Raw genomic sequence first — 22,152 nt, forward strand, 5'->3', positions numbered from 1 at the left:
TAAAATTCACCTAATGTTGGGGATAATTTTGGGGGCAAGTTTTAGAAACTAGTAAGACTGAGCAAAATTGCATATCGAATGAAAAGGAAAATCATAAGAAATTTTTTAAATTCCCAGATGTTAACCTTTATAAAAACAAAACTAATTCCAAGTCATTTGTTACTTTATTACTTAAATTCATTTGTACTATACTTACTTCTCCAATAGAATCTTGTGAATCCTGATTTACAAGGGGCTCAACCTCCCCATCATTGCTCTCTTCTGCCATAACTTCCTCCTGAATCATCATGTTTAGAAAATGAAAGATAATGTTTTGCTTACAATTAACCCTTTAGGTATTTGAAGAAGATGATAGTCTTAAGAGTCTTAAAATCTAATAAGTATATTTAAGCAATATTCCACTATACTAAAACTATCAAATATAATAAGAAAAATTTACTCTAAAGGAGGAAGATAAAAAGGATAAAAAGCAAGATTTTAATTTTAATTCAGATTTAAAAGGTCTAATATCTAGACTGTTATTAGTACTAAAGTCATTAATAATCTAGAGGAAATGTGTAGCATTTGGCAATTATAGAATTATAAGTAAATGACCTAGAAAGAAATAGTTCATCTTTTTATATTCTTTGCTCTAGGTTCATAATCATTTTTGTGTCAAGGAACCCTTTGGTAGTTTGGTGAGGCCTGTGGACCCTTTCAGAATGTTTTTAAATATATAAAATAAAATATATAGATATATAAAGGAAATTATATTTATTTATATTTATTATATATATTTACATATATAAATATAAATTATATTAAAATACAATTATTAAAAAAAATCATAGCTCACCCTCTTTTTCTCTCCCCCAAACTATCTATGGATTCTTTAGGTTTGGATATAAAATGTACACAACTGTTTTTAAAAGAGTTACTTAAGACTAAACAACATTATTATTTTTTCTTTGGTGTACATAAATCAAAGCTTATTGTTAGTACATGTTGAAGGCACAAAGAAAACAAGCCACTAGAATAAATATAGGAGTTTTGGGTATGTGGGACTAAAAAGCCATTTCATTATATTTACACTTATAAGGCAGTTCATTATCACATGAAAAATAAAATAAAGGCCCAAATTCATTTTAATATTTTATGGCACATTCTAAATTTATTTGTTGTATTAGATCTTTCCTGTTTAAAATGATTATGGTTCACAATTATTTAGTCATTACCTCAGGATATTTCTTATGCAGAGATTTTCCTTGCAATTTACTCTCTTTCTACATCCACCAACATCTAAATCAAAATTAACTTGCGTCAATGAACCCAAATCAAATATTCACTTCCAATAGGCAAAAATATCAGCAAACATTAGAACGCATTATTTTGTTACAAACCTCAGGCCCTACAGGGGGTATGCTTTTTAATTTCTTCGAAAGAGGCATCTCTATTGGTTCTTCAGGGTTTTGCTCTGATGTCTCTATGGTGCCATCATCTTCCTCTTCACGTGCACGTTTAGGCAAAGATGAGCTTGGAGTAGCTGAAACTTTGAAGTCAAGTCACTATTTTAAAAATTATAATAGTAAACAGTGCTTAAACAGAGAGCATATACAATTTCTCTTCCCCCTTAAACTGACTTCTGTCCCATTCATTCATAGCACTGGACTCTATCATGTTCCCAGAAAACCTTGTCATTAGGCATTTCATCAACCTGCCAGATTGTATCAGTTTTGGTATTTTCATTTCAGCAGTACCTTCGGCACCCTTTGTCTCTCTGATTGGAGGGAAGAACAAAAAACTCCTCCCAAACCTCCACTTAAAAAGGGCTTCCAGGCAGGCATCTCTTCATTTCCTTCCAGCTTGTACTCCTTGGACTGGACTCCAACATGCTCCTCCCTGCCCCGACCTCCTTCATGTGTTGCCTTCCCCTACTAGATTCTAAGTTCCTGGGGGACTATCCTTTTCATATTTGTATCCCTAGAGCTTATTAGCACAGTGCCTGGCACATAAAGTGCTTAGTAAGTGTTTAGTTAGTCATACACGTGATTAGTTTGGTCTATATTTTTGGCATTTGTGATTTATAGCGTTAAGATGAATTTTTATTGTAAATTGGTGAGAGCTTACTTGGGGTTATGAAACCTACCTTCCAAGGATTACATTTGTAGCATAAATATTTGAAAAGAATTGGCCCTTTGGTCTGGTCATGAAATTTTAAAAAAAATAGTTTTTAGGTCTTGCTAGGCACAGTGGATAATGATGAACTTGGAGTCAGGCAGACTCTAGTTTAAACTTTTCTTTGGACATTTACTAGGTTATGTGAACCTGGACATATCACTTAACTTCTTTCAGCCTTAGTTTCCTTATCTGTCAAATGGTGGTAATAAAAGCATCTATCTCCCAGGCTTGTTGTGAGGAGTGCAGATAAAATAATATTTGTAAAGCACTTTACCAACCTGAGTAGTACATAAATGCTAGCTATTATTATTACAATGGAGGCAGAATTGACAGGACTTGTGACTGACTGGATATCAGAGTTCACATATAGTAATGTCCAAGATGGCAGAATTACATGATCTTCAGGATTTGAGGCACAAATTACTAGCAAAGATTTTTATGAGCCTGTTTCCAAACTAAGTAAACTTTTAGGAATACATTCTAACATGCCTCAAAAAAATAGGAAGTACCTAAGTAAGGGATAGTACATTTAAAATACTATAAAATCATAGCTCAATGTTCCCATACATAAAATAAAAATTTCTGTGACAAGGTATTCAGATTTGAATGGGTAAAGTCCCCAAATTCACCAAGTACTTGAAAATGTTAACAGTCTGGAGAAATCATCTTTATCATCATATCAGGGTGAAGAGTGTTTCCCACTATATTATATAAAGTCCAACTTTTATTTAGAAAATTAAACTTACCTGTACCAAATACTGCTGTTGAAGTGGAGGGTCTTTCAATTGGTGAACTTTGAACAACTTCTACAATGTTGGGGGATGGTTCTTGGCTAGCTGGCTCAATCTGAGGATGACTTTGTTGAGTGGGCTGCACAAAGGCTGTAGCCTGTGTTTGTTGCTGAACAGTTAAAATGGGCTGAGGGATAGAGGGCTGGACATTGGGACTGGTAGAACGAACAGACCCACTTGTGCTTCCAAAAACTGGAACATGATCCACAGGTCCTTCTGATTGCATAGCTGAAAGAGAAAGGATTAAAATTTAGTTAAAAAGAAAAAAAAAGAGCCAACTATCTTCTACTGTTCAGACCTTTCCAAATAATGATTTTAATTTTTTTTAGGAAGGCATGGCAAATGAGATGCTATTAGTAATAATTGATAGTATAGGAACTATCTCTTTCAGATATTTTCCAGAGTGTATCAGCATCACACTATGTATAAACGCTTCTTTGCCAAAAAGAATAAATACAAACCTAACATTCAACAAGTTGAAATAGCAGGCAATAAAAACATCACAGATGTTTGTATAGTATTTTACAATAAAATACTTCCTTAAAATAACCCTGCAAGACAGGGAGGACAAACATATACCCTCATTTTAACGAGATTCTGATAGGCTAAGAGCATGTTTGAGGGTATGCTATAGTGGAGTCAAATACAGTGGGTTTCAAATTCAGGTTCTTCTGATTCTAAATGTTTCTTCCACTTTAACATGCTACTTGACCTCAAATAAGCAAGTACATAAATGGAACTTAATTTAATTTGTCCGAGATGTTAGAGGTATAAAAACAACATAGCACATGCCTTGCTACAATGTGTTAAAAACATTTCTTCCATTCCCTCTTTATAACTTTTTTTTTCTAGCAACAAACATTTATTTTATTTTCCAGTTACATGTAAGGGTAGTTAACGTTCATTTTCATAAGATTTAGAGTTCCAAATTTTTCTCCTTCCCTCCCTCCCCCCCCCCCCACAAGATCACAATCAGGTTATATATGTACAATCCACAAGTGTTCTTTTTATCAGTTCTTTCTATGTGGGTGCATAGTAAGCTTCCTTGGGATTGTCTTGGATCATTGCATTGCTGAGAGCAGTTAAGTCATTCACAATTGCTCATTGAACAATACTGCTGTCACTACCCACAATGTCCTCCCAGCTCTGCTCCCTTCACTATACATCGATGTTCATTAGTCTTTCCAGGTTTTTGGGAGATCATCCTGTTTGTCACTTCCTGTAGCACAAGACTATTCCACTACAATCATATAGCACAGCTTTTCCCATCATTCCTCAATTGATTCTCAATTTTTAGCCTCTACCAAGAGTTGCTATAAATATTTTTTGTACAATTTTTCCCTTTTCTCTTTTTCATGATTACTATTGTTAACTGTTTCCCTTCCATCCTATTCCCTTCCCCATGATATTTATTCTATCTTCTTTCATCCTAACACTCTTCAAAAGGGATTTGCTTCTGCCTGTCCCCTCCCCCACTCTGCCCTTCCTTCTTTGGCCCCTCTCTCTTTATCCCCTTCCCCTGCTATTTTCCTGCAGGGTTAGAGAGATTACTCTACCCAATTGAGTGTGTACATTATTCCCTCCTTGAGCCAATTCTGATGAGTGTTAGGCTCATTTACTGCCCAGATTAAATAGATTATTCCACCCAGTTGGGTATGTCTATTAGTCCCTCCTAGAGGCAGCTCTGATGAGTTTAAGATCTTTGAGCCTTTTCTGATGAGTGTAAAATTAATTTACTGCCCTGTTCCTCTCCCATCTCTTCCCCCACTCCATAAGGCTTTTCCTGTTTCTTTCATGTAGGATTTCACCTCTGCCCTTCCCCCTCCCCCAGTGAATTCCCTTCACCCCTCAATTTAACCCTAAAGATGTCATCACCTAGCTAAGTGACACAATGGACAAAGCATCACCCCTGGACCCAGGGGGATCCCAGCCAAAACCTGGCCTCAGACACAAGACAACTAAGTTGCCCACTGTACGACCCCAGGTATGTCTGTCAGCTCCAATTTTTTATGGTTCTTTAGGGTCTTGTATTTGAAAGTCAAATTTGCCATTCAACTCAGGTCTTTTCGCAAATATCTGAAAGTCTTCTTTTTCATTAAAGTCCTATTTTTTCTGCTGAAAAATTATGCTGAGTTTTACTGGGTAGGTGATTCTCGGTTGTAATCCCATTTCCTTTGCCCTTTGGAATATCATATTCCATGCCCTCCAGTCCTTTAATGTAGAAGCTGCTAGATCTTGGGCTATCCTGACTGGGGCTCCATAGTACTTGAATTCTTTCTTTTTGGCAGCTTGCAATATTTTCTCCTTGACCTAAGAGCTCTGGAATTTGATTATAATATTCCTAGGAGTTTTCTTTTTGGGATCTCTTTCTGGAGGCGATTGGTGGATTCTTTCAATTTCTATTTTAGCTTCTTCTTCTAGAATTTCAGGGCAATTTTCCCTGAGAATATTTTGGAAGATGATGTCTAAGCTCTTTCCTTGATCATGGTTTTCAGGTAGACCAATAATTTTCAAATTATCTCTCCTGGACCTATTTTCCAGGTCAGCAGTTTTTCCCAGAAGATATTTCACATTGCCCTCTATTTTTTTATTCATTTGTATTTGCTTTATTGTGTCTTGGTTTCTCATAGAGTCACTGGCTTCCACTTGTTCAATCCTAATTCTTAGGCAATTATTTTCATGAGAGAGCTTTTGTACCTCTTTTTCCATTTGGCCAATTTGACTTTTTAAGCTGTTGACTTTTTTCTCATGTCTTTCCTACATCACCCTCATTTCTCTTTCCATTTTTTCCTCTACCTCTCTAACTTTATCTTCAAAGTCCTTTTTGAGCACCTCTATGGCCTGAGACCAATTCATATTTTTCTTTGAAGCTTTAGATATACCGGCCCTGATGTTGGCATCTTCCTCTGAGGGTGCTCCTTGGTCTTCCTTGTTACTGAAGAAACTTTCTATGGTCCTCACCTTTCTCTGTCGGCTCATCTTGCCTTTCTTTTACTAGACTTTTAGCTCCTTAAAGTGGGGCACTGTTTCCAGGCTGCAGTATCCCAAGCTTAAGAAGTCCCAGGCGTTATGATTTAAGGAGGATCAGGTTCTTCACTTCCCTGGTCCATAGATGACCCCAGACCAACTTGCTAATCAACCAGCTTTGTGTGTTGTGGTTGTTAGCTCTGATGAGCCTGTGCCCCTCTCCCACCTGGGCCACTGCTACTCGAGCCTACCTCCTGGTTCTCAGCAGGAATGTAAAATCCAAGTTCTGCCTTAGCACCAGCATACATCCCTGTAGTCTCCACCTTGCCCAGGGCTCAGCCAACACTGGTGCTTCAGCTGATTCAGAGGCTCTGGGGGTCTCCTTCTTTGGTGAGGCCTTCCTAGGACTGGATCTGTGTCAGGGTGACTGTGGGGTTGGGCTCAACTCCTGTATTAGCACAGCAGCTCCCTCCTTCTGACCTTCCAAGCCATTCTTGGTTAGAAGATGATTTCAGCACATTCTTCTGTGAATTTTGCTGCTCTGGGCATTTTCCTATGGCGTTATTTGGATGTTTTTTGGAGCGATTGTGTCATGAGTTTGGGAGCTCACTGCCTTTCCTCCGCCATCTTGGCTCCACCCCGGAAGTCCCTCTTTATAACTTTTAAGGATTTAGTTTGCTTTACTTAAAAAGCAAAACATATGACATATGACAAATGAACCTTTGGAATGTGTTGTTGAGAGCACATGTATTGATTTGACAGTAGATCCTCCCAGTGAGAGTATATTAAGTAAAGATAATATTAGATTAGACTCTACATTAAATTGTGATCGTTTGGAACATAATGAAGTTTCAGAAAATGTGCAGAAAAAGCGAAAAAACAATTCTGATGTAAATTATTCCATTAAAAAAACAAAAACAAAAAAACAAGAATTGAAACAAAATTATCCAGTGGAGAAAAGAAAAGTACTGAAAGTTCTGAAGAGAGTGATGGGGCTCACCAAAAGACATTTGATAAGAAAAAAAGCAATTACAAATGCCTTATCATCAACTTTTCCCTCTCCTACAAGTCTTTCAGCAAAGAATGTTATTAAAAAAGAAAGGGAGAAGTTGTGATTTCATGGACAAGAGATGATAGGGAAATACCGTTGGAGTGTCAGAAAAGAAGACCATCAGAAAAACTTTTACTTTCCTAGCCACTAAGTTGAACAAAAGCCCAAATCAGGTTTCAGAAAGATTCCAGCAATTAATGAAGCTCTTTGAAAAGTCAAAATGCAGATAATTTGCTGAATTCCTTGGAGTCATAATTGATACTTTGTACTACATGGAAGTCCAGAATCTTTGTATTTTTAATAAATCTACTTTTTTAAAAAGTAGGTTTTAATTCCTGTGTCATTTCTATATTATTTTCATTCACTGACTGATTCACTTCTATTTTTTAGTTATTTCAACAGCAAATAAATCTGATATAAATCAAATAATAATAAAAAAAATGGGGGCAGCTAGGTGGCGCAGTGGATAGAGCACTGGCCCTGGATTCAGGAGGACGTGAGTTCAAATCCGGCCTCAGACACTTAACACTTACTAGCTGTGTGACCCTGGGCAAGTCACTTAACCCCAATTGCCTCACCAAAACACCAAAACATAACCCTCTCTGGCCTTTGCTTGTGCCTTAAGTGTGGTGAGAAGTTGTTTCTTCTAATGATGTCACCATGTTCTAGGTGAATGACTTAGTGGAGATAATACAGAAACAAGAAAGCAGCCCACTGAGTCCTGAACAGTTTACCTGTTGGTCTACTCACCTTCTTGAGATTCCACCTGTGTTGTGGGCATCACTGTAGCGGTTGGAGTATTGGTTGGGTTTGTAACTGTTGCAGGTGTAACCATTGGTCGGATACTAGCTCTAGGTGTTGACTTATTCCCAGCTATGGCAGCAGCTGTCACTTTACTTGGAGTAGACACAACAGGAGTTGGCTTGATATTGGCTGTTGGTGGATCTGATGTACTAGCACTAAAGATAAGATATTTTTAAAACGAGCATTTGACAAACAAATTTTAAAATCTCATGTTTTTCTATTTTATACACACCACTGAGGAATATGTGGCATTATTTTTAAAAATAACAGTATTATGCAGATTTTCTGGAGTGAAAAATTAGGTTTTCATTAAGTTAATAAAATAAGGCACCCTAAAAAAAAGAACCTCTTCAATGCTAACTGGCTTTAATCCTCAATGTTATGAATATTCTTTTCTAAGGAAAGATATTTTATAGGAAAAAAAAAATCAAAAGAATCCTATTTGGCAAATTTTCCCTATGATAGTGAAAAAAGTACAAGAATCAAAGTCAATGTGAAATTAATGAAAATTTGAGATTTTGTGTAAAGTTCACATATTAGTTCTACAAAAAGCAGAATGCAAATGAGCCTCCTGAAATAAATGCTAAGAAATTTTAACCTTCTTCCATCGACTCAAGAATCATTGTTTCCAAGATTGGAAATGGGAAGATGATAGCAAGGAGAATTTTTAAACTCATTTAAGAACTGTCAAAAAAATAAAATTCAGCTACTTTCCTTTAATTAACAAGTTTTAAATCAAAGGGGCACAGGGGCACAGGGACAGGTAGGTGGCCCAGTGGACAGGCCACCAAACCTGATGTCAGGAGGACCTGAGTTCAATTGGGCCTCAGACACTTACCAGTTGTATGACTCTGGCAAGTCACTTAACCTTCAAGTACCTCTCCCTGTCCCCCAAAATGAAAGGGGCACAAATTAAAAATTTCAATTTGCCATTGATAGAACCTCTCTCCATCAAACCCAAAGAAACAAACAAAAAATTAGGATATTTCCCTGATTGTTTCAGAATTTTGAACAAATATCTGAGATATGAGACAATCCACATGAATTCATTTGCTTTTTGCTTGCTGGTGCTACCAATGTCAGATTTCTCTCATTTTGCTCACTGTTGCTACTGACACCTACTTTTTTTTTTTTTAAGATGAGTAGCAGCCCATCTTTGTTGGAAAGAGGATAAGTAGGTATACAAGCTATCAGAAGAGCTGGTAGAGAAACCTTAGTGCCCAAGAGTCTCTTCGTAATAAGGAGAATATAATAATCAATGAAAAAACAAGAACATGGGACCCATAGGTAAGACATTCAAAACATGTGTCAGGGGAAAAAAATCATCATTCTTTAAAAGGGGCATAATATAGGATTTCTCTTTCTGAATCTCTTTCTAGATTTCCCGGTAATAGAGAAGTCTCCTTCCTATATTATGAGGACAACTTAATATAACTTAATATAATAGGAAAAATGAACTCACATTCCTCTTTCACCTGAAGCTGGAGTTGTTTTGAGTGTGATCTGTCTTTGTTGTTCAGTGACCTATTAAAATATAAGTTTGAGTAGATGAATAAGCAGTCTCTCTAAAATACCAAAAACAAAAAAAACAGCACTAGCACCCAAATATAAAAAAACTGACAATGGTAATTTTTTATTTTTTAAGTGAGGCAATTAGGGTTAAGTGACTTGCCCAGGGTCACACAGCTAGTAAGTGTTAAGTGTCTGAGGCCGGATTTGAACTCAGGTACTCCTGACTCCAGGGCCAGTGCTCTAACCACTGCGCCATCTAGCTGCCCCTGACAATGGTAATTTTTAAGAACGCTTACATACAAATTGTTCAAAGTCATTAACAGAGTAAAAATAAATAAGATAGGAAAATAAAAATCATGGAGACTCTCAGTAAAATTTTAAGATTAAAAAAAAATCTCACATTATTTATTTGACAAATGTTTATTCAAGATCTATTATGTGCAAGGCACAAATTTCTCAATGAAGTTATAGTCCATTACACAGGAAGATATAAGACAGTAACAGATAAATACATGAGAAATGTAACAAATAATAGCTCATAGTGAGATAGCACTTTATTTTTTACATATGATCCCCTCAAGAGGCCTGTGAGATAGGTAGTCCTAAGTATTATTAACCCTATTTTAAAGATGTGAGAAACTGAGCCTCAGAAGATTTAAGAGATTTGACCACGGTCACAGTAAATAATGGTGTTAGAAACGAAATCTAGGTTTTATGACTGAATATAGGCCCTTTCCCATTATACCATGCCATGAAAAAGAGGAATAAAGAGTGCTATAAAATTAAATGCAGAGAAAGTAATTGAGTTACCAGTTACCTTGCTAGTGGTTTCCTGAGGCTCATCTCTTTGCTCAAGATGCCTTTCTTGTTGTTCCCTGAGTTCCCGTTCCAAGCGGCTAATTCGACCTTCATATTGTGATTTGAGAGCAGTCATACGCACGTCCAACTCATCCTTCTGTTGATCTAACGCACCATTTCGTTGTTTAAGCTCCTCATTTTCTTTAGTTAACTGATCTTTGACACCTGAACAAGTAACATCATAAGTTATAACTTTTGTACTAAATGGGTTAAAAATGAAGAGCATTAAAATGATTGGTAGAATTCAATTCCTTCAACATTCAACAAGTTCCAACTTCTATAGGACTTTTGTACACTTTCGCCAAGTTACTCATTAAATATAGGGATATTTTTTCTCTAAATGAATAGCTGGCTCATCTTTCTTCTATTTATCTCTTATTAGCCAAGAGTTTAATACCAATCCACTTTTGTTTGAATTCAGCAGACAATTCCATATTAGTATGCTTGTTTTCAATTCGAATATTTAAAATGCAAACACACACAAAAGACCTAAGTCTTCAGCATGGGAAACTAAGGTTGGGAGAATAAAGACTGTAATCTATCTATACCCTGGGAGGCAAATCTTAGGAAGTTCTGTGAGGCACACAGATCTAACTGATTGACCCAGGGTCACAAGAGCTGGCATATTGACAGAGGCTAGATCTGAACTAACATCTTTGTGACTATAAGCCCAGTCAGTACTCTATCCACTGTCATGTTGCCTCTTTAATTAATACAAACCCAAGAATAAAAGTATCTAAGTAGCCAGGAAGAGCTGAAACAATAAAAACGATGGAGATAAATATATTTACATATTAGGAAGTTTGGTGGTACAGTAGCTTAAGCAGTGGGTCTGAAGTTAAAAAGACCTGGGTTTGAATCTGGCTTCAGAAACTTGGTAACTCTGTGAGATTGAACAAGTCATTTTACCTGTCTGCCTTGGTTTCTTCACCTACGAAATGGGAATAATAATAGCACCTACCTTTCAGAGCTATTGTGAGGATTAAAAAGAACATCTGTAAAGTAAGTTTTAAATCACAAAATACTACTTATTATTAGACAAAAACTGCAATCCCATTCACAAGGCAAAAAACTCAGTTTCTGATGAACCTGACTGTATATTACAACCTATTATATTCGAAAAGTCTCTCTTACTTGTTCTTGTGGAGAAGATGGAGAAATTTGGGCTAGATAACACAATTAGAAGGATTCATTATAGTAAAGTAAACAGTGAGGTTAAGATATAAATTTTAAATTTTATCATCCCCTAGCTAATATTACCTTCAGAAGTGATCAATCAGAGAATTGGTTTATCACTGAAAAATCTAAATTTCTCTAAGTTCAAATTTTCAGGAATTAATACAACTTAATTATCAATTAGAAAACATTTATTTGGCAAGTGCTATGTGTGAAGCACTATCAATTCTGTACATGTGACATTCTGATTATGTTTTTATCAAGAAGGGATAGTTAAAAATCACTTCATCTTCTACTTTCTTATCTCCAGTCATCATTTGAAATACCTAAGCTCTATACCAGTAAAATGAAATTACGATAAACTTCAAGCATCAATAAATACAGGGATATGTTTACCAGCTAAATGAGCCAACTTTGCTTTGGCTGCAACAAGAGCCTTTCTCGTTTTGTCTTCCTTCTCAGTCATATGTTGCCGCAGCTGTTCCTCCTGTGTAGTTCTGTCTTGAAGATCGTGATGAAGACGTGAGAGTTCAGACTGAAGCTGTGTTATCTGTTCCTGAAGACTTCTACCTTCTGCCTCTTTTTCAGATACTATCTAAAGGGAGGAGAAAAAGAACTTTAACTAGAGAAAAACAAACAAACAGAATCACCAAACCTTATAGAATTACAAATCTTATAATCGATACAAACTATAACTATGTAAAACGAACATGTTGTCAGTACATGTTTAGTGTGTGTATGTGTGTGTGTGTATGTATGTATGTATGTATCTGTGTGTGTGTGTATAAAACAATACAAGTAATTATACAAAAAAAGCTTATGTTTTTATGCAGTGGAGAACTGGACCTGACCTAGAGCCAGACCACCAATTCCAGATCAATTGTAGTTTTGTGACTGTGGGAAATAAATCATTTTCCATCTTGAGGCCTCAGTTTCTTTATCTGTAAAATGCAAAGGCTGAACTAGATGCTCTTTAAGGGTTTCCTCTAAATCTAAAATTTAATGACTCTACATCACTATTTTATGAAATAAGGCCATGAAAAATGACAAGGCTTATGATATCTTTATGAGGTAGATAGATTACTGTCACCACTGTCTACATAACCATGTACTCCTTACGCTGTCAGGCAGAGTTGGGACTATAGCTCCAATCTACTGCTCTCTCACACCTACCTTATGAAGGTTCTCTATTTGATTCTCTAGAGATTTTGTTTTTATTTCAGCTTGGTTCAGAGTTTCTTTGAGCTCTTGTACTTCGTGGACAGTTGCCTGCTGTTCCAGTAGTTCTCCAGAAGACTGAGAAGTATCCATTACCTAAGATTATAACACTGTTTATTAAGCATCAACAGTACACAGAATAAAGTACATAACAAAGGGAATATGCCTATGCTTCCTGACTTTGGAGTTTAAAAACAAAGTCTAGAAGCAATTCAGATACAAATGAAATAACAAAATAATAACAGGCATTTCTGTAATACTCAGATTATGTTCATTTCATAAAGTAGCAGATATTAAACTAGATTACATTTCTTCACAGTTGTATATATATAACTACAGAGACTTGTTTGCATGTGTGTACTACAAGCTTAAATTTGCAATGATTTATAAGGAAGCAAATTTAATGGCGGGATAAAACACTCAATAAATGCTTTCAAAACTCCTTTTCTGAAATATTATTTGCACCTTTGATTTATGATTCTTTTGATCACCATTCAAACAAACAAACAAACAAAAAACCCTCCTGTTCATTTAAGTTTGTATTTTCAAGATAGATCTGAAACTATTGACTAATCCATGTATTTCAATCAATAATACATAAAAACTGAGCAATTATATTAAACTGAGTATATATTTTTAAAATCACCACCTGAAACTTTACCTTATCATGCTGTGCCTTAAGCTCTTCGTACTGAGTCTTGTATCTTCGTCCGATTTTCTTGACTTGAGTAATAGTTTTGACTTTTTCTTGTATATCAGCTGCTTTGACGTCTAAGTCCTTCTGAAGAGTTTCTTTTTCAGTTCTCATTTTATTTAATTCTTCCCTTAGGTTCTGGATTAAATTTTGGCTAGTGGTCAAAGATGCATTTGACCTAAATGAAAAAAAGTAAAACAAAACCCATAAACATCTTGTTGGGAGAAAGAATATAAAAATAAAACCAGTGTTAAGCAAGTTAACTTAAACTGTTCACCTTTTTCTGTTGTATAATTTTAGTAGAAGTTTAATAGTTAAAGCATAACACTGTCTTTTTTTTTTTTTGCAGTCACACAGCTAGTTAAGTGTCAAGTGTCTGAGGCCAGATTTGAACTCAGGTACTCCTGAATCCAGGTCCGGTGCTTTATCCACTACTCCACCTAGCTGCCCCACACTGTGTCCTTTTAAAAAGCGTGTTTTATTTGATTAGCTCAGGGGATAGTATAATAAGTATGTAACAGCAGTAAGCACTAAACAGTGTATACTTTAGGATACCAGAAGAGGTTAAATAGTAAAAGAAAACTTGAAGGTATAACATTGCTTAGCTCTTTACTGCAAAAGATGAGGAAAGCAGGAGTGCTATGCCTTTATTTTCTCTTTAGAAAGATGTATTGTTAGCAGAGAGGGGCCTAGACAATGGAAGATAAGTGGCATAAATTTATTTTGAAGGTTTTTTTAATAACAAGTTAAACTTTGAACTTCCACTATACCTTGCAATTTCAGCTTTAAGTCTTCCAGTTTCTTCAGTTAACTGCTGAATGCGTTTAGTATTTACTTCCTTCTCTGAAAGGAGCTTTCGACATTCTTCCAAATCTGGCTCTTTCTGCTGGCTTGCAAGATGCTGAAAAAGAACAAAACTCATAATCATAGTGTATTTTTTACCAAGCAAAAGTCACTTTATTAAGTGCACACTATGTGATCTAGGTAAGTCCTAGGGACTGGACAAAAATCAAACAGTCCTTGTCCTCAAGAAGGTTTCATTTTACTGGAAGTGACACGGTGTACATTTAAGTAGACTCAAAAAATATACAAGACAAATAGAAGATAATTTCGGCACAGGGACGAGCAGCTGGGGAGATCAGTAAAGGCCTTATATCTGTTTTGAAGGAAACTCATGATCATTAGAAAGCAGAGGTGAGGGAGGATAGAGGTGGGAGTCAGACTGTGAAAGTAGGGGCGACAAAAGAGGGAATGTCATGTGAGTTGGGTTTGGCTAGACCATAAAGTTGGGTGATGAACAGCCTAAAAAGCCTGGAAAGATAAAGCAGAACTAGGTTTTGTATTTTATCCTAGAGGTAATATTTTCATGGGGAAAAAGAAAAAGTGCTACTGATAATGGCAGAAGAGTTAATTGTCTACACAACCAGTTCCTACCCTCAAGGAGCTTACATTGTAAAAGAGAAAAATGTGTATAACTAGGTACAAACAAGATACATACATGCATTCATGCATATATGTGCGTGTGCATGCGCGCGTGTATACACACACACACACACACACACACACGCACACACACACGCACGCACGCACGCACCCACCCCTAGTATAAATGGAAGGTAACCTTTGAGGCAAAGGCATTAGCAACTGGGGGGACTAGGAAGGGCCTTCTGTAGAAGGTAACTAATCATTTGGCTGAGCAAGTTTCTGTGATTACTGGTCAGGGACTTTATAAGAAAGGATCCTTATACTGGATAAGGGGTTGGATTAGATACTCTCTAATTTAGCTCTTTATGATGAAAGATTATTATAATCTACTCTTATTGCAACTGCTTGATTTTCTTAATAAAAATTCTGTATCCAACAGAGGGTAAAAATAAGTAGTCTATATTAGGTAATACTGAAGTCACATTTCTACCACTGGTCTGATTATGCCCCCTCAAACACAAGGCAAACAGAATGGATTTATTATTAACACAACAATCTATATCAGTTAAACATCATACTTGCCAATGATCATCTGATTTAGCTATACAATATTTGTCTTTAATTCTATGGATAAAGGAGCTAAAAGGTGTAAGTTTAGTGTGGAAACACTGTAAGAATTCAAAGAAATATTCCAACTCAAACTGTCAACAAATATCCTACTCTAAGATATCAAAGATACTACAAATAGCAAAAGATGTGTGTCTGAGTATATAAACAGTAAATGAACACTCCAAGAGTGCATCCTCGCTACCTGAAAAGAATCAGAGGAAGGGCTTGCATAACATGGTGTGAAACCCTACAAGAGAATTTAGAGGAATATATGGCTGGGAAGGCCTATGGGTACTGTAATTTGTACCACCCTCAGGAACTATCCATACCAATTAAATCACAGATCTAGCTAAATGTAAGAGGGATTTTTTTCCCCCTTGGGAAAGAGGGTATCTGGACCACTGATTTCATAAAGTGTGGGGGACTTTCAGGGTGGAGAATTATTGTGAACATTATCTTCAATAATGCAGATGGGCAATTTGTAGGGGAGTACCTGAATTAGGTCCTTAAGGAAAAAAGGAACTTTAATAGGGAGAGAAGTAAGGATTTCAATAAGAGACAAAGATATGAACAAAGGTCCAGAGAGGCAAAAGGACTGACTAATAATAGGGGACAATAGAATTTGGATCAAACATAAAACAGTGCCAGATACGGCACATAAAACACAGGCTGGAGAAATCAGTAGGCAATTGGCAATACTTAAAAAAGGTTTTCGAAGAGGATGACATGATCAGAACACTCCATGTGAAAGACTACATAGGAAGTACTGTGAAGAATATTACAGATGGAAAAGGCTGGAAAAAGGAATACTGGTTGAGATGTTATTACAATAGTCTTTTTAAGAACTAGGCTGAGGGAACGATACAAGATATTAGGAAACTGATTGGTCTGAGAGAAAGGGGAAGAGTCTCAATGACTCCCAAAGCACTGAGCTTGGTACTAGTCCCATCCTTATCACTTACGTGTCTGTGTGACCTTCACCAAGTCAGTTAACTCTCTTAGGCCTGTTTCTAAATCAGTAAAATGAGGGGGTTGGATTAGATCCCTAAGATTATTAACCTAAGATAGACAGCACTGTATGATAGTGAAAAAAGAACTGGAACTGGAATAAGAAGACTAGAGTTTGAGTTGCAGCTCCCTCACTAGAGCTTGAGACCTTGGACAAATTCCAATTTCCTCCATACCTCGTCTGACCTACAAACTGCCTGATCTACGTACCTTAGGGTGTGGGGAATCAAAGGATATAAGATAAAATTGCTCACTAAATATAAAGTTATGAATACCATCCTATTAGTAGTCTTAAAGGAATTACCTTATGCACCAGTTCTTAATGTCTACCAATCTGTCCAGTTACGTGAGCAGAGACAGTGGTTTATTTAAGCCTTGAACTTCCTGTACACAGTGCCTTGAATCTAAGTGCTTGCTTTGTGGAATTAATGTATTTCATGAATAGAGTAAAATAATGTATTTCATGAATAGAGTAAAAACCAAAGGCAATTTGGGTACTGGGGGACATTAACAACTCTTGGGTTAAGAAGAAGAAAAAAGTGCAGGCTAAGTTTGAAGGAAAGGACTTGATATCTGGCATAGACACAAATCTGCACGATCATAAGTAATGCTATACAAGGCTCTCATTGCATAAATGTGTAGCAGAAATACTTTTCGTTATTGTTTCTCAAACAATTTTACTCCCTTAAAGTAACTTTCTTTTATGGGGGGAGGGGGAAAGTGAGCAGAAGGGGAAATGGACCAGTGATTTTATGAGCATAGTGAACCCCTTGTTTAGACACCTCCACTACCAATACAATTATGCCAACTGCTTGGCAACTTAAGAGCCTTATAGACAGTGGTGTCAAACACATAGAAAAGGATACCTGCAGGCTGAACAGTGACAGAAAACTACAAATTAAGATGATCTCTATTGTTTCGTATTTTTTATGTTGTTAAAACATTTTCAAATTATACTTTAATCTGTTTCCCTGCATTTAGGAGTCACTTGAACCAGCTGGCTAGAAGTTTGACACTTCTTTTCTTACAGAGTTACCTGGCTCAGAGAAATGACTTGACCATAGTCACATAGCTAGTGTGTATCAGAGGTGAGTCTTCCAGCCTTGAAACCAGGTCTCTATTCACTAGTCATGCTACTTCTCCAAAGTTAATTTTAATTCTCTAAATTATTTGCTGACCAAGTCTGTGAATGGGACACTTGTTCACCTGGTTACGTGCTTTCCAGCGTTTGATATCTTCTTCTAGCAACTTCTTCTCTGCTTGTAACATACCATTTTTCTCACTCAGTTCAGCATTTGATTCTTGTAATGGTAAGATATCTAACTCCAGTTTCCTGACCTGGAAAACAAAACATCCTAGCAGTACTATTCTGGCTGATAGAAGTGAAAATAACATTTAGAAGACTTTAAAACCACACACTCCTCCTCCTGCTTCCTTCATGCCCGAATTAGCAACTTACAAACCTTTGCTTGCATCTGCTGTAGTTCTTGTTCCAGCCTTTCTTTTTCTTCCCTCAGCATCTTGTTGGTTTCTATAACTACATTCATTGTTTCAGTTTTTTTCATCAGTTCTTCATGCTGAGCCATGGTTTTTGCAGTTACCTAAGGGTTAAAAAATAAAACCCAGAAACCCCACAAGATTATAGGCATCTTCTTGCTTGGGGGAAGAAGGTGGGAGAGGGAAGAGTTGGGGAGTGCATTAGTATGTAAATAATTTATTCCTAATCAGATCTTGCAGTGACATTATAGTGGAAAGGAGTTAACGTTATAAAGAGTCTTTCTTTTTATAACATATGATTTATATTTCTATACATATGTTCATTTAAGTTTGTAACCAAGCTTGAGAATGGGAACCAGTACAAAACAAATGGTACTGTTTATTTTAAAGCTTAAAATAAAAGAATCCATGTGAATATGCATAAAAGAAAGACTAATTTAAAAGGTAAAATGCCTGTTCTAGTAAAAGATTTAGGATGGTGGGAGTGTGGTAGAAGTTGTATAATTTTGTTTTTAAAGTAATATTAAAAAAAAAAAATCCAAAATCACTAAAGGCATATACCTGGACTTTCTCCCTCTCAGCATTTAGACTATCCTGCAGCTCCTGAAGCTCTCTTTCCAGGAGTTCTACCCGTTGTCTGTAACGCAAACTTTCTACCTGGGCTACTTCAAACCTGGTTTCTGCAATTTCTTTTTCTCGCCGTATAAACCTGCAGCAAGAAAGACATTCAAGATATTTATGAACTATCTGTCTTTATGGATCTTATCTAAAAGTGCTGACAACCCTGTGCTTCAAATCTTTAACGGCAAGAGAAAAACTAATATAGAATTTAATTACTGTACAGAACATGACCAAAAACATTTAAAACAGTGGCAAATCATTTTACTTTCTTCCTTGTGAATTCAAAGACTCATGGATAAATCTAGATCTAGACCAACACATATGTGAAGCATGAACTCTCTAAGATATATGTCCAACATCCAAGTCAATAAAAATGAAGAACGGAACTTTGCTTTGCTCTCTAAGGATACAAGGACTGGGCCTGTAAGTTCACTGGCATGGGCAACATCCTCTAGCAATGCAGGTCAGCACCTTCTCTTAACAGAGAGCTGCTCAGAGTGCTGTATGATGTGACTTGCTCAGGGTTACAGTCAGTATTTTAGAAACATGACTACAACCTGGGGTTCCTTGGTTTTGAGGCTAGGTCATTATGTGAAGAAATACTAAAAATGGTATGTTAAGCTGAGGATCCTTTAATTCTTACTTCAGGTCAGAACCTAAAAATATATTTAGCTGAAGCATAAAAATGCTGACAAAAATGGGTGGGACCTGTTTTGCTTATAAACAATTTAAGAGAAATAAATCTTACAGTGAGAGTATATGAGACTAACTTGTTACCTGCAGTAAATTAACCTTTAGATAGAATATGCTGCATTACAAACAAAGAGTATCAAAATCTTCTCCTTCCATTTCCTGTATTTTATTAAAAATGCACAGGAAAGAGCTAAGACAATTTAATCCTTGAAGAATGGATTTATTCTAAGGCACAGATGCAAATTATCTGGAATGTATTTAATTTACCTGAGAATTTCTAATACTTGTTCTTGAGATTTGCCTTCTTCATTTAGAGATACATTTAATGAACTCTGCACACCTTCCTTCACAGAGGTCACCACCTTGTCACTTAATTTTTCCATCTGATCATGAAGTAATCTATTTTGTTTCTCTAAATCTTCACAGCGAGAGATACTCTTGGAAGCTTCATCCTGTAAATCAAAAATGTGTTGTTATCACAACTTTTTTTTGGTCTTATTGACAACAGTCACTTAAACAACAGCCTTAAAAATAACATTTGACATTTTCCCATCTACAAACGAATGTACCTTTAACATTCTCTCCCTTTCTTCCCAAGAGGCTTTAGACTCCAACAACTGTGATTCTGCTTTCTGAGCTGTTTCTTCCAACTGCTGACGCACTAATGAGCTTTTAGAAACTTGTTCTTTGGCAGCCTGCAAAGCTTCCACATCAGCAGCATGTAGCATCAGTTCTCGTTCATACTTATTCTGAGCTTCTATTGCTATTTTAGCCTGCAGTAAGTTACAAAAAAGTTAATTAACATCTATAAGGCCATCTTGAGTTCCTTAGAAAGAAAACATGTTAATAAAAAGCCATTGAATGTTTTATGGCTCCCTACTTTTGAAGTAACTTTTTAAAACCATAAATACTAACTTGTTCCTGACAATCACGTCTGGCTTGCTGCTCATTACTCAAAGCTGTGCTTGCTCTCTGAAGAGCTTCTTGAACTTCATTTTGAACACTAGAGAGAGTCTTCTTTAATTCAGATAGCTATAGCAGGAAAGAAAAAAAAAATCTAAATTAATTGTATACTTGCTTTAAAATTACAAAAATAAAATTTAGAAAACTTTCACAGTATAAAGCAGTAATTTCATTCTCAAATAGAAATGGAGACATTAAACTGTACTAAGGATCCCTGCAAGGTTCCATACTGACTTAGAAAATCCACACATTCCATTCCTTTCATTAATTTCTCAATTACATTTTCTGGTTTGGGCTCCACTGATGTTGCTGGCAGATCATACTCATGTTTGACACTTCTGGTGTAAAGGTAAAACAAGAATACATTTATAACAGCTGGTGATTTGAAACAAATCTCTTGTATAGTTTATAGCTAAGTAATAAGTCTTGATAGTTACAGCAGGGCTAAAAACAAAGGACCAGATGGGCAGTGTCTAAGTGCAAGCATGAAAGCTGCAGAAGTAAAGTGGAATAAAGCAGCAAACCAAATGAAAGCTAGTAAGAGAAGCACAGATGAAAGAAGTCACAATTTCTCACAAAGGAAACAGGCTGGTGGAATCAAATCTACCTGCTGCTCCATACTCTCAACGGATCTGCGCTTTTCATCTTGAAGTTCTTGTTTTTCTTTCTCTGCTTCCATTAGTTTTTTTTCCAGTTGTGCCTGATACTCAGCTGAGTCTTTTAAACGAGCCTCAATATTCTTACGCACCTCTTCCGTCACCTTGACATTAGACAACAGAAATTAAGAAAGTTGTACAATTAATTTTAGGTTCTACCAGGCTTGAAATCCTGAGACAAAATTAGCATGACCTCTGTGAAGGTGAAGGGTGTGACAGTCTACTTGTCTTATGGCTCCATAAAAAATTCTTGTGATCTGTAGTCCTAAAACTGACAATACCAAAAATCCCTTCCCTGACCTAGTGGTCCTCCCCCAACTCCCTAGGTGCACCAAAATATCAGCCCTAGCTCTCCTTATGTCCCCATCTGTTTCAACTCTATTCTTCTCATTATGTCTACTACTTCATATTGTTAATGAACTTCCCTTTGAAATGGACCTGTGCTCTCCCTCTGCAACTTACTTTGTATCAATTTTCTTTTTAATTTCTGTTTTTCCCCAATGTAATGTAAATTCCTTGAAGTTAAGAATTGTTATAGTTTTTTGGTTGAGGATTTGAGCATCCAATCACTTAGAGAATGTACTGAGGAGCTATTTATAGTTTTTACAGGGATGCCTGGGACAGAGAATAAGTGACTCTCATGAGCCCAGGGTCACACAGTATGCGTCAGAGATGGTCTTGAATACAAGTATAATCTGTCTAACCTGTGACTAAAGTAGAAATATATGTATACACTGATTTGACACTGACTTCTAAAATGGTTAACAAGAAGGAATATTAATTGAAAAGGCTCAATCAATACTGGCAAGTAACTCAAAATTGAATGAAAAATCAAAGTCAATTAATTTACTAATAAAAGTACAATTAGGGGCAGCTAGGTGGTGCAGTGGATAAAGCACAGGCCCTGGATTCAGGAGGACCTGAGTTCAAATCCGGCCTCAGACACTTGACACTTACTAGCTGTGTGACCTTGGGCAAGTCACTTGACCCTCACTGCCCCACAAAAATAAATAAATAAATAAAATAAAGTACAATTAAAATAAATCATTGTTATATACATTAAGTACACATGCCGAATCATCAACAGATTTTAGACTGTCGTTGTGCTTCACATTATATTGCTTACTTGTTTTTCCTTGTTTAGGGATTCTTCTAAGCTAAGAACCATAGCCCGATACTGTTCCACATTATTGGAAGTTGTTTTGAGTCTTTCCTTCAGGTCATTAATCTGCTCTTCAGCTTGCCTTAGTTGACTTACAAGATCATCTATGTCTTCTTTAGTACTAGGCTGACCTAAAAAAAGGATACTTGAATTAAATATATAAACAAAAAATAAGCAGTATGTTCCTTACAGATATTTCAGGACACAATGCAATTCAAGATGTTTTAAATGTCAAGTATGTAGTCACGGTTGTAAAGTTAATGAAACCTATAGAAAAACAGCACCCAAAC

At 36.3% G+C, this 22,152-nt stretch overlaps 1 protein-coding gene across 2 annotated transcripts in view; it reads right to left on the reverse strand.

The window, feature by feature from the left end:
- TPR (translocated promoter region, nuclear basket protein) overlaps window positions 1-22,152 on the reverse strand; it is a 67,886-nt gene that overhangs the window by 17,351 nt on the left and 28,383 nt on the right. For both annotated transcript variants that reach the window (XM_044000243.1, XM_044000242.1), the window contains exons 23-40: window positions 21,827-21,993; window positions 20,652-20,804; window positions 19,997-20,113; window positions 19,651-19,854; window positions 19,349-19,533; window positions 18,329-18,476; window positions 17,734-17,871; window positions 17,477-17,608; window positions 13,999-14,129; window positions 13,196-13,406; window positions 12,490-12,630; window positions 11,713-11,911; window positions 10,100-10,305; window positions 9,233-9,294; window positions 7,717-7,925; window positions 2,904-3,176; window positions 1,380-1,528; window positions 197-277 (exon numbers count right to left, since the gene is read on the reverse strand). In XM_044000243.1, the coding sequence (XP_043856178.1) occupies window positions 197-277; window positions 1,380-1,528; window positions 2,904-3,176; window positions 7,717-7,925; window positions 9,233-9,294; window positions 10,100-10,305; window positions 11,713-11,911; window positions 12,490-12,630; window positions 13,196-13,406; window positions 13,999-14,129; window positions 17,477-17,608; window positions 17,734-17,871; window positions 18,329-18,476; window positions 19,349-19,533; window positions 19,651-19,854; window positions 19,997-20,113; window positions 20,652-20,804; window positions 21,827-21,993 (2,906 nt within the window). The remainder of the gene's footprint in view (window positions 1-196; window positions 278-1,379; window positions 1,529-2,903; window positions 3,177-7,716; window positions 7,926-9,232; window positions 9,295-10,099; window positions 10,306-11,712; window positions 11,912-12,489; window positions 12,631-13,195; window positions 13,407-13,998; window positions 14,130-17,476; window positions 17,609-17,733; window positions 17,872-18,328; window positions 18,477-19,348; window positions 19,534-19,650; window positions 19,855-19,996; window positions 20,114-20,651; window positions 20,805-21,826; window positions 21,994-22,152) is intronic.

The sequence above is a fragment of the Dromiciops gliroides genome, chromosome 4 (assembly GCF_019393635.1).
Source record: "Dromiciops gliroides isolate mDroGli1 chromosome 4, mDroGli1.pri, whole genome shotgun sequence".
Classification (NCBI taxonomy): domain Eukaryota; kingdom Metazoa; phylum Chordata; class Mammalia; order Microbiotheria; family Microbiotheriidae; genus Dromiciops; species Dromiciops gliroides.